General features: G+C 38.4%; 1 protein-coding gene across 2 annotated transcripts in view; it reads right to left on the bottom strand.

Annotated features, from left to right (window-relative positions):
• The window catches only part of LOC150099425 (putative inorganic phosphate cotransporter), a 221626-nt gene extending 210075 nt beyond the window's left edge, over nt 1-11551 (bottom strand). For both annotated transcript variants that reach the window (XM_090403717.1, XM_090403716.1), the window contains exon 1: nt 10952-11551. In XM_090403717.1, coding sequence (XP_090259843.1) covers nt 10952-11045 — 94 coding nt within the window. In that variant the 5' untranslated portion in view covers nt 11046-11551. The remainder of the gene's footprint in view (nt 1-10951) is intronic.
• Nucleotides 11552-12951: the final 1400 nt, after the last annotated feature.

Below are 12951 nucleotides of genomic sequence, written 5' to 3'. Positions count from 1 at the left end.
TTCTCGCTCTCTCACCACTCTATCAGGCAATGCATTCCATGGTTCAACCACCCTCCATGCAAAGAAACCACTCCTCACCATCTTTCTTACAGTTTCCTTTCGTAACTTCAAGGAATGGCCCCTTAGTCATGACTCCTTCCTTCCCACTGTTCAACCAAGCAAAAGAACTCCTCAGTGTCAACCCTGTAACCACCTCTCAACAGTTTAAAAGTCTCAATCATGGTTCAACCACCCTCCATGCAAAGAAACCACTCCTCACCATCTTTCTTACAGTTTCCTTTCGTAACTTCAAGGAATGGCCCCTTAGTCATGACTCCTTCCTTCCCACTGTTCAACCAAGCAAAAGAACTCCTCAGTGTCAACCCTGTAACCACCTCTCAACAGTTTAAAAGTCTCAATCGTATCACCTCTCCTTCTTCTATTCACCAAACTCTGCAGTCCACACTCCCTCAACCAATCCTCATAACTAACATTGTACAGTCCTGACACCATCTTTATTATCTGTCTTTGTACCCTTTCCATAGTTAATTTAGCCCCTTCAAATCCCAGGGGACCAAATCTGTGAACAATAGTCTAAGTGTGATCTGATCAGATTCTTATACAACGGAATGATAACCATTTTATCTCTGCAGGTCAGTGTCCTTCTCATTATTGCAGCAATCCTCTGTGTTACCTTCACTACCTTTGCAATATGTCCCCTAAATTTCAGGTTACTATCAATCATCAACCCCAAATTTCTTGTCTGGGGTTGATGATTGATACTTCCTCCAGTTTAACTCCTCCCATAGAGTATGCAGCGTCCCATCGATGTGTTCCAAATCTCAAGACCTTACATTTTGCTGCATTAAACTGACACCCCCATTCATTTGCCCATCTGTCCAGCTTATTCAAATCCTCTTACAGGGCTACCACATCTGCACCATTACTAATAACCCTTCCCAGCTTCACATCATCCACAAACAACTGACTATCCCCTTGCAATCCACTGACAATGTCATTGATATAATTATAATTATTATTATTCAGGCCTCCATGAGTCAAAAGACTTATCAAGGGGAGGTCCCCCCTCTAAGAAACACAAAGTTTATCATACCACTCCATAAACTCATTGACCATTCTCGCTCTCACCACTCCATCAGGCAAAATACATTGCACGGTTCAACCACCCTCCTCGCAAAGAAACCACTCCTCACCCTCTTTCTCAGTTTCCTTTCGTAACTCCCAGGGATGGCCTCGTCATCACTCCTTCCCACTGTTCAACCAAGCCAAAGAACACCCCAGTATCAACCCTGTAACCACCACTCAACAGTTTAAAAGTCTCAATCATATCAACTCTCCTCCTTCTATCCACCAAACTCTGCAGTCCACATTCCCTCAGCCGATCCTCATAACCAAAATTGTACAGTCCTGAAACCATCTTTGTCATCAGTCTTTGTACTCTTTCCACAGTTAATTTATCCCCTTCAAATCCTGGGGACCAAATCTGAGAACAATAGTCTAAGTGTGTCTAATCAGAGACTTATACAATGGAATGATAACCCTTTTATCTCTGCAGGTCAGTGTCCTTCTCATAATTGCAGCAATCCTCTGTGTTACCTTCACCACCTTTGCAATATGTCCCCTCAATTTCAGGTTTCTATCAATCATCAACCCCAGATCTAGTCTCCCCTACTTCCTCCAGTCAGTATAACTCTTCCCATAGAGTATGCAGCATCCCATCGATGTTTCCCAAACCCCAAGACCTTACATTTTGCTGCATTAAACTGATACCCCCATTCATTTGCCCATCTATCTAGCTTTTTCAAATCCTCTAGCAAAGCTACCACATCTGCACTATTACTAATAATCCTTCCCAGCTTCGCATCATCCGCAAACAACTGAATATCCCCTTGCAATGTCATTGATATAAAGGTTAAACAATATAGGTCCTAGTACTGAGCCCTGTGGGACCCCACTTGTAACCCTCTGCCTCCTTGAAACTGCTCCACCATACACAACTCTCTGATATCTATCAGATAGCCAATCCTGAATCCAGTTGACCAATCTGACATCCAGATCCATGTGCTGCAACTTAAATATCAGCTTATCATGTGGCACCCTGTCAAATGCCTTTGCTAAGTCTAAGAAAATTGCAGTATATGCCTTTCCCTCATCTAATGTTCTTGTAACTTTATTATAAAAGGCTAGCATATTGCTAAAACAAGCGCGCCCTTTCACAAATCCATGTTGACTCTCACAAATAACATTACCCTCATCTGCCCAATGCTGTATACAGTCCATTACTACTTTCTCCAATATCTTAACTACTGATGACACACAAACTGGCCTATAATTAGACATTTCCAGTCTGTTACCTCTTATGCAATGGCACTATCTTACCTTCCTTCCATTCCCTGGGCACCTTTCCCGCAGCCAGACTTTCACTGAAAAGCCAGGTTAAAGGCACTGTCAGTTCCCTAGCACATTCTCTCAAAACTCGTGGTGAAATACCATCCAGTCCCAAAGGTTTACTGACATCCAGAGTACTGGGTATCTGAAACACACTCTCCTCCTGTACCTCTAAACCTCAAACCTGTCCTATCCCTCTAGCATTAAAACTGACTCCTCTAGGATGAAATACTCCAATAAAGTGTTCATTGAACAATTCCAGTATGTCCTCTGCATCAGTCACTCTATTCCCATTTTTATCCCACAATATCATTCTTCCAGTCATTTCTCCTCTTACTGGCCACATAGCTAAAAAATATCCTAGGATTTTCTTTGGATCTTAAGGCCAATCTCCTCTCATATTCCAGTTTCACTTTCCTTACCACACTAGTCACTCTTCTGGTCTGTGTCTTATATTCTTCATGCATCTTCTCTTCACCTGTCTCCTTATATCTCCTCCATAGCCTCCTTTTCGCATACAATTCCTGTTTAATATTGTTTGTCATCCACAATTTCCCACGCACTAATGATATCCCAGCCTTCCAATTCCTCCCTCCATGAAACTTCCCGAAGTTGACGTCTAAGACTATTATAATCACCTGCTTTATAATTCCACATAAGTTCCCATCTCTTTGATACTCCTGCAAGTCTATTCATTTTCCAAGTCAAAACCATATGGTCACTCTCTCCAACTGGTGGGAGAGATGTCATCTCAGTTATTATCAACTTTTCTGATGCTATAACCAAATCCAAAACTCTTGACCCTCTTGTTACCCCTTTTACATGTTGCCTAAGACATTTGCCCCTCAAGAATTCTAGAAATTCCATTCCCCTATTGCTACATGTATCTTCCTCTCTCCAATTTATACTACTGTAGTTAAAATCTCCCATAACAATCATTCTTCTTGCATTTGCCATTATCTAAACATCTTCTGGTCCCGATCTTCTATGCTCCTGGGTCTGTAGCAACACCCCACTAAATATCCTGTCTTGCCCACCTCTACCTCACACCATATTCTCTCAAAATCATTTGTCTCACTGCCTTCCAAAGCCTCCACTCTTAGAGGACATAGGTAGTCACTTATCATAAGCAGTACCCAATCACCACGCTTTCCCCTCCTATCCTGCCGAAAAATGCTGTACCCAGCGACTTCTATTCCTGTTATTATATCCTCTTCTGTCAACCATGTCTCAGTGATCCCAATAATTTTTGGCCAGGCTGATGCTATCTGCACCACCAATTCCTCTCCCTTATTCCGTATACTCCTGGCATTAGTTTCTATTTCCATTGTTTCTATACCCAGCATTATCCCCTGTAGACTCCACTGGGCTCAGTGTTAAATAACTGTTAAGGACTCAAAAAGGTTAAATAACTGTAAATAAAGGTTAAATCAACATCATATCAACCAGTGGCGGCCGGTGAAATTTTAAGTGGGGGTGTTGCCTATACAAAATAAAAAAAAAACAATTTTTTTTCCCTAATCAGTAACCAATTTATTAATAAATAAACAGATTTATTTATTAATAAATCTGACACTTCCAGGACTGATTAGAAAAAAAAATATTTTTTTTTAAATTTTTTATAGGCAACACCCCCACTTAAAATTTCACCGGCCGCCACTGATATCAACATTACCACCAGTTGGTGACAGTAATCATGAGGTCCTGACCTGGGAGGTGTGAAGGCATGTAGAGGTATCCAGAATACGAGCATATATATGTGGAACTATAGGGCATAAAATTATGGAAAACTAGGAAAACAGCTTGAAGGATTTCTATGAGATAAGGAGATAAAGAACTTGAAGAAAAGAGATTAATATGGTGCGGATCATAGTTAAGAAGTATTTGATGATCGCAATAACAGACTGTGTGCCTAAATGGATTAACAAAATGTGTTAAATGGATGAATAGGAAAATTAAACAGGAATTGCAGAAGAAGAAAATATTATGGAGAAAATATAAACTTGGAAGAAGTGAACAGTTAAATGAAATCTATAAAGTGCAGGAAAGAAAAGTGACAAGTATAACAAGAAAGAAATATAAGAAGAGACTAGCAAAATAGGCTACAAAAAATCCTAGGGAGTTTTCGTATTATTATGTTATGCAACTAACAAGAGAAAGAATGATTATGGAAGGATAACTCTGCTGGATTGAGATGGCACAAGAGTGACTAAAGACAAAGTTATTGTGGAGTTGTTCAGTGATCATTTTGCTTGCTAAGGGTTTTCATACTGGTGGCAATGATACTAGTCTAATGAAGCAGGAAGTTGAGGAATCAATGATTCAACTCAGATCCTCCATGGTGAATGCGGTAGAAGACTATAATTGTTTAAGTCGTCTTGATGTGAATAAGGCAATTGGACTGAATGGAATTTCATGTGTGAAAGAATTAAATTGTTGTTTAATGAGTCTTGTATCTTCAACAATTCCTAATGAGTGGAAAGAGAGCAAAACTGTTTCATTGCATAAAAGCAGAAGCAAAACAGATGTTTCAAATTAAAAAGATGTTGCCATTCTGGAGTGATTGTTAAGATTTTGGAGAGCCTTCTTAGGAATAGAATACAGGATTGGATAGATAAGAAAAAGATTCTGTATAGATATCAACATGGTGAAAGTTTATTTTTCACTTGGTTAGAGTATAATAAATTTAGTTTAATCCTTTATCCAAGTGTGAGCAAACAAAGTTTGCACCTGAAAGTATCTTCAGGACTGGGTTAAGGTGGTACAACACCAGGGCAACTCGTTGCAAAGGTGGAGCAAACTACCAACACTCCTATCTCAGTATCTCCTATAATGCAAAACACATCTCCTTGCGGATATGTCTAATGTTATGCATTAAGGGAAGGGCCACTACCCAGACTAGTTTCGACCTTTATTGAGGTAGAATGGGAGTTCATGCCTTTCATCACTGGCCTCTTTAGATTTAAAAAAAAGTTGTGCTGAGAGTCAGCTTGATAGTGAGAGAGGAGAAGAAAGATAGAGTGGATAGTAGTAGGTAGTTAAAAGAGGCCTCAGTCGATCCACCTGGCCTGACTTAAATGCCAGTACCAAGCAGATCTCCGACATTATCTCCCTCCATCCGTTCTCCTCCGCGTTCTCCAGCCAGCCACCTCTTCAGATGTCTGGCCGATGAAAGAAGTGAAAAAACAAATGCAGGAAGACACACATAAATTGAAAATCAAAAGAACTAGGACACACATAAACAGAAACAACAAAGGAGCTAGAACACGCATAAAGAGAACAACAAAAACAGAAACAACAAAGGAGCTAGAACACGCATAAAGAGAACAACAAAAAGTCGGTGAATTAAAAGAAAAGTACTGCAAGAACGGGGGAAGAGCCTGGCCCGAGTGATGCAGCCCGCAAGGAGCTGCACCGCCTCGCTGTAAGCCTTCGCCGCTCGAGTTCTCAGGTCTGCCCCCTCCTATGTGGATTAAGCATGAACATACAAAAACAGAACCAAGAAACTTAGAAGGGGCTTTTTTTTTTTTTTTTTTTTTTATATCATATTTGCCCTGCTATCTCTTACCGCTTCCTCATAGTCTTTTACCACGTTTTCCATCACTGTATGTGTACTGACTCTTCATCATTAAGTTGCCATATTCTCTTCAAGCATTCATTCCATTCCGCTCGGTCGTAAGTGACTTTCCCAAACTTGAGCCATATTCTAAGACTCTCTAGCTCACCATCACATTGCAAAGCCACGTCTCCCTTTTCCTGTACAGCTGTGTGGACTTTGTTTTTTATCTCGGGTTTATTCCTAAGATAGAATAGGATTCGTTCTGTTACATTCGAATATTCATATCGGGGTTCTTTTCTTTTTACCGGTTTTGTAATGGCGTGAGAAGAACCGGTGTTTGTATCTACTGGTAAAGTTCTTTTTTCAAATTCCTTCATTATCCCTGGGTATCTCTTTTCCAGATCTACTCGTGTCAGCGACTTCAATGTGTCGCATAAGTGTTGTTTTTCCTCCTCTGTTAAGTCCAGGTGACCGTCCAGTTGCTGGGGCTCGACGTTGGTTATATCCTTTACATAGAGTTCTCCCCATATGAGTCTATTGCTCCTTTTAAAGAGCAAGAAAGTTGGCTCTCCTTTTGTGGTCATTATCTGAAATAGTTTTCCTGCCGTTTTTGGAGATCCCTTAAAGTTCTTCAAAATGACAGAGCCATTTGGAGTATTGCTTTTAACCAAGTTTGTTCCTTCCTTAGTTTCTGGATTGTTTCCTTGCTCTCTGTCTTCTTCTTCTGATGAGGTTTCTTCCTCATTTTCTGTGTTGTTTCGCGATATTATCTCATTTCCTTCCTCATCCTCATCTGAACTTGAGGCTTCTATTTGGCTTTCAGTGTCCTGTTTATTTCGTTTCATTTCTCCTTCTTCTTCCGGCGTGATGGGTCATTTTGTTGTACTGGTGTTGATTTCCATTTCCTCTGTTTCTGTGCTGTTATTGTTGCCTTCCGATTCATTGGTGTAAGATTTCATAGTGTTCTGTTTCTTTTTCAGTGGGAGCCAGGCGTCTCTTCAGTGGGAGCCAGGCCCAAGTGGAGATATCAGGCAGAAGCATTAGCAGGTCATCTCTACCTATAGGAATTGCCAATTGGTGTGCCACCCTTTTTTTTAATAATTTACTCTAGATTTAGAGAAAGATGTTGAAAGTTTATTTTTCACTTGGTTAGAGTATAATAAATTTAGTTTAATCCTTTATCCAAGTGTGAGCGAACAAAGTTTGCGCCTGAAAGTATCTTCAGGACTGGGTTAAGGTGGTACAACACCAGGGCAACTCGTTGCAAAGGTGGAGCAAACTACCAACACTCCTATTAGATATCAACATGGGTTTGTAAAAGGGAGGTCATGATTTACTAATTTAGTTATGTTTTTGTTGTTGGAGGTTTTTCCACTTGGTTATACTATAAATTAAAGATACCAAGAATTTATATACTTGGTTTAATCCTTTATCCAAGTGTAAGCAAACAAAGTTTGCGCCTGAAGTATCTTCAGGACTGGGGCAACTCATGGTAAAGGTGCCCAGATGCAAAGCACATCTTGTGGACATATATAATGCTATGCATTATGGGATGGGTCACTACCCAGACCAGTTTCCCTGTTTAGGTCCGGGGTTACCTCTCCAAAAACTCGTGCAATTACTCAGATCACCCAACAATGAGTGACGAGTGATCATTTAACTCAGGGGTGGCTCTGCTCAGTGACAGGCTCCCTTACCTAAGCAGAACCACTCATATTCCAGGAAAAGCATCAGCCAAGGAAGCCCTAATACAGGCCATCCCAACAAATCCAAATCCCTGGATGCTCAAAGGCTCCCTAAGGCCTTAAGGGAGCAAAAACTTGGCTGCCCCGGTCTCGAAACCACCAACCGGTCTCAACCTTTATTGAGGTCTCATCAGTGGGAGCCAGACCCAGAGGTGATACCAAGGTTCAAGTAATGCAGCAGTCACTCGTATATGAAAATATGACTTCTGCATTACTTCAACCTTGGTATCACCTCTGGGTCTGGCTCCCACTGATGAGACCATAAAGGTCGAAACCGGTTTGGGTAGTGACCCTTCCCACAATGCATTATACATGTCTGCAAGGAGATGTCTTTGCATTATTGGATTCTAAGGCAAGTGATGTGAAGTCATATACCACCTTTAACACAAATTGCCCTAGTCCTGAAGATATTTCAGGCACAAACTTTGTTTGCTTACACTTGGATAAAGGATTAAACCAAGTACATAAATTGTATATAAATTCTTGGTATCTTTAATTTTTTGTTACGTTTTATAATAAGGTGACTACAATTCTGGATATGGGTGACTCACATATGGGGATATTTCTGGATTTTGCAAAGGTATTTGACACATAATACATAATAAATTAGTGTATAAATTATGGTATATGGGTATATGGGACTGGATAATCAGTTGGTTGATTGGATAAGGAAAAAACTAGCTTTCCAATCGATATCCAGTGGTATATATAGAGGAGCCATGTCTCTGAGGAGGATAGTTACCAGTGGAGTCCCACAAGGTTCTGTTCTAGGCCCACTGCTGTTTAATTTATTAATGATATTGCAAGTGGTTTGCAAGCAGATATTCAGCTGTTTGCAGATGATGCTAATTTGCTAAAAATGAGGAATGATGCAGATGTACTAGTACTTCAGAGCAATTTGAATGAAGTGACTATGTGGACTGACAAATGAGGGCGTCAATTTAACGCCAGTAAATGTAAGCTTTCGCACTTTGGATCTCAAAATTGTAAAGCTGCATATCATACGGAACGTGTTGCATTACAGGATTTGGAAGAAGCAAGGGATCTTGGTAGATGGAGAATTGAAGTTCAAGGGATACAATGCAAAAGTGATAAAAACAGCACAAAAGAAATGCCAGTATACTAAGAATACTGACAAGTAGAAATAAGGATGTGGTCATTCTGCAGTACAAGTCTTTGATTAGACTACTGCACACACCAATTGGGTCACCTGTGTTTCTAGATGAGAAGCAATCTCTGGAAAAAGTTCAGAGATGGATAACAAAAGCAATATCAGGACTGGGACAGATAAGCTGATGTAAATTGCAGACTCTGATAAATAGGCAAAGGAAGGGATATGATTGAGACAAATTGTTAAGAGGTGCTTATCAAATAGATACCCAGGATATTTTTCAAAGGGATGAAGGAGGGAAAGGGATAGAGAAAAGAGGTCATTCTTGGAAGCTATATAAAGGTGTGGTGAATAAGAGAATGCATTATGACTTTTATTTTTTTTTTTTTTTTGCATGGAGAGTGGTTGGTGAGTGGAATATATTGCCAAACGAAGTGGTGAGTGCACAAACATTAAACCAATTTAAGATGAGGTATGATAAACATTATCTCTGTTAGAATGCATCTTACTATTGCCTCCCTTGATGAGTCTTGACTCCAGGAAGTTTGTATAATAGTAATAATAATATCATTTTGCACAATTTGGTTGCTAAAACTGTTCAGTTTAAAGTAAAACCAAGATAGCTTTCCAAATTTGAGTAAACCTGTAATGTTATGGATATCTTTCCAGTTTAAGCATTACGCTTCACATATACACACAAGAACTGACTGACAATGTTCAAGTCTGTTCAGCACAGGCTCGCTGTTTTGTTGGCTAATGATTTTTGCAACTGAACCAGAGTTTTAGCAGCACTTGTCATGAAAAAAAAAAAAAAAAGAGGAAGAAATCTCATGATGATTATGGTAAACATAAACACACAATGATTTTGCAAAGGCATATGACAGCATACCACATGAACTCTGTTACGCAAATTAGAACAAACAGAGATAGATATGACACTGGTTAAGTGGATAAGAGGGTATCTGCTGAAAAGATATAAAATAAAAAAAGTGGTATATGGAGGGGTAGAATCAAGGCAAAAACAGGTATCTAGTGGTGTTCCACAAGGTTCATGCTAGGACCAATGCAGTTTAATTTGTACATAAATGATATATAAAATAACCTGAAAGGAAATATTCAGTTGTTTGCATCATGAAAATTATGGAAACAACTACCTGTTTGATTAAAACTTCAGTTTAATATATACCAAAATAAACACTCGACATTTCAACCTTCACATAAAGGTCATATATACATTTCTTTGTATACACATATATACAAAGAAACAAGTTGCACTACAGTCTACATGGTATGCTCAAGTTATTGATCAAAACTATTGGCCTGACCTCTGGTGAAAAAAAAAAAAATCTTACCACATCAAAGCTAGAATCCTGTTATTATTATTATCTATTAGGTTACAAAATTAAATTAAACTAGAGAGTAACATGTTTGCACAGAAAAATAACAAATAAAAAATACCTTATATATTTTTATACATAGTGTTTATTTTGGTTTATTTTAAACTAAAGTTTTACTCAAACATGGTAGTTGTATTCATAGTTTTATGATGTATTCTGATCACCGTGTAAGCATGAAAGAAAGGATTCAGTTGTTTGATGATGATGCAAAACTAGGTAGAGTAATAGTCAATCAAAAATGTGGAGAGCTTGCAGTACAATTTAAATAGACTGTCAGTATATTTAAATTGTAAAAGTTGATGGGTGTTAGTTTAATGTTGAGAAATGTAAAGTTATGCATTTTGGGATAAATAGATTACAAGCCATGTGTCACATTACTGGCACTGTACTCCAGAAAACAGCTTCAGAGATGAAGGTAGAGATTTAGGGTGGTGGTGGTAGAGAGAGTTAAAGTTTACAGGACATATTGCTAAGGTGGCCCATAAGATTACTTGGCTATTGGGTGTATCAAGGCCTTGATACACCCACATCTGGATTATGGTGCTCAAGTCTGGTCCCCTGGATAATACATATAATCAACACACTTGTTGATTATATGTATTTTTACCTGTAAATTGTATGTTTGCTTCTTCTGATTGACGAAAATATCACCGTTTAATTGAAAACATCAGTCTTTCCAACGAAAATAAACCTCCATATACTATTCATATACATGAATCGAATTTTATTCTAATTTTCATGCTATAATTACCAAAATATCTTGGGCGTCTGTTTAAAAGATTTTCTGAGTCCGTGTTTTCTTCACGCTGCATGTTTAGAGCTTCATCCAAAAGTGACTTGACCATACTTGAGGAAAATTGAAAATAAAAAGTTTAGTCTCCAAGTGCACACCACACGCCTGTCAGTCGGCTGCCCGTTAATCTCTTCCATACCATTCGGTCTTGATATCAGTATTATCATTAATATCAAACGCGATATTTTCTAACATTAACTGATAACACAGACATTCATTCACCACAGCGATAACAGCATCAGATCTTTAAATAATACAATGCATTACTAAACTTAAAGAAGCAGGTAGTCTGATTACTTTGATATATTTTATGATTTCCATATCGGTTACAAAAGAGTATCACAGAAAAAGTGAATCACAAATTGTGCACTCTAATACACAGTTATACAGCAATTCGAAGCACTGGCCTGAGCAGGAATATACAGCAGATTCAGTGATCTGTCCAACATACCTAGATTTTTCATTTTATTTCACATCTATCTTAATACATGCTTTTATTCAGTTCACCTCACTTCCCATTTTAATTCCCTTCTTTGGTTTAAGATGGTACAATAATATTCAAAATTAGGGCGCTAGGAGCATTATAAAACAGAATTATTCTTTGCATGCAACAGTATAAATACTGTTGCATTTATTGCACATAAATTTTTTGCATGCAAAGAATAATTCTGTTTTAAAACCTGGTTATTCCAAAAATAAACCATATTAAATATTTATTCATAAAACGAATGTACGCGGCAAAATCACGAACCCCAAAAACATTTCCTTCTTATTCGGCAACAGCCACAAAACTAATTCTTAATATTACCATAAACTTTAACGAAATATTGGGCAAAAAAAAGTTGACTCGCTCCCTAACGTTAAAAATAAAATAGAAGTTGATATGGGAAAAAAAAATCTATAAGTAAGTAAGTATTATCATTAATATCAAACGCGATATTTTCGAACATTAACTGATAACACAGACATTCATTCACCAGAGCGATAACAGCATTAGCAGCAGAATTTCCCAGAAATTATACTTAATCTATAAGTAGTTTATTATAAAACAAAAAATAAAATAAAATCCGCTAATGACTTTTATTCCCGTACAGGGAGTAGTCGTGGCCGTTTTTGCCTATCTACCTATTGGAGACTGAGAGGGAAGTTGACGCTTCACCGGTAGCCAATTTCTGATTGGCTACCTTTCAGATGCAGAATTGAAATTGAATGGAATGAAGATGGCGGCTCGCGTGGTAGTGTTTAGTGTCGTGTATTATTGATGGTGAATTGTGAATTTGACGGTTATGATTTAGTGATTTATGCGTATTCATATATATATGTACTCCATTATATATATTATTTATTTCCCATTCTTCAAGTGAAACGCGTTTAATACCGTTTAAGGAAAATGCCAGTTTGCTTCTACACCCTCTGTCCAAAAAGAAACCGAACTTTTCGGAAATAGAAGAACAATCTCTGATTGGCTACCGGTGATGGCTATCACTAATTATAGTCTACAATCAGTAATTAGTGATAGCTGGCCAAAGGCTATCACTAATTATAGTCTACAATCAGTAATTAGTGATAGCTGGCCAAAGGCTATCACTAATTATAGTCTGCAATCAGTAATTAGTGATAGCTGGCCAAAGGCTATCACTAATTACAGTCCAGGGCAGAGATCGGGAACCGGCGGTTTCAGAGTCGCATGCGGCTCTTGGCTGAACAAAGTGCGGCTCATTCATATTGAATTAAAAGATACATAATTAATACAAACAACTAAATACTGTTTTTTGATAAGGCCTGTTCGTGGTGCTAGATACTACGCATATGACGTGTGTTACACATGAAATTTTATAACATGAACAACTGACAACTACGTTACATTTGAAATACCACCAAATTTTAACCCTGCCTAAAGTAACTAGCCCCACGGCGAAAATTTGAACTAATTGATCAGCTGTCGTGTGAAACACACG

This window comes from Typopeltis vanoorti, chromosome 14, assembly GCF_054136105.1.
Source record: "Typopeltis vanoorti isolate ZY-2024b chromosome 14, IOZ_Tvanoo_1.0, whole genome shotgun sequence".
In the NCBI taxonomy this organism is placed as follows: Eukaryota; Metazoa; Arthropoda; class Arachnida; order Uropygi; family Thelyphonidae; genus Typopeltis; species Typopeltis vanoorti.
The sequence above is the reverse complement of the archived record's forward strand: the minus strand, read 5'-3'. Positions and strand labels throughout refer to the sequence as shown.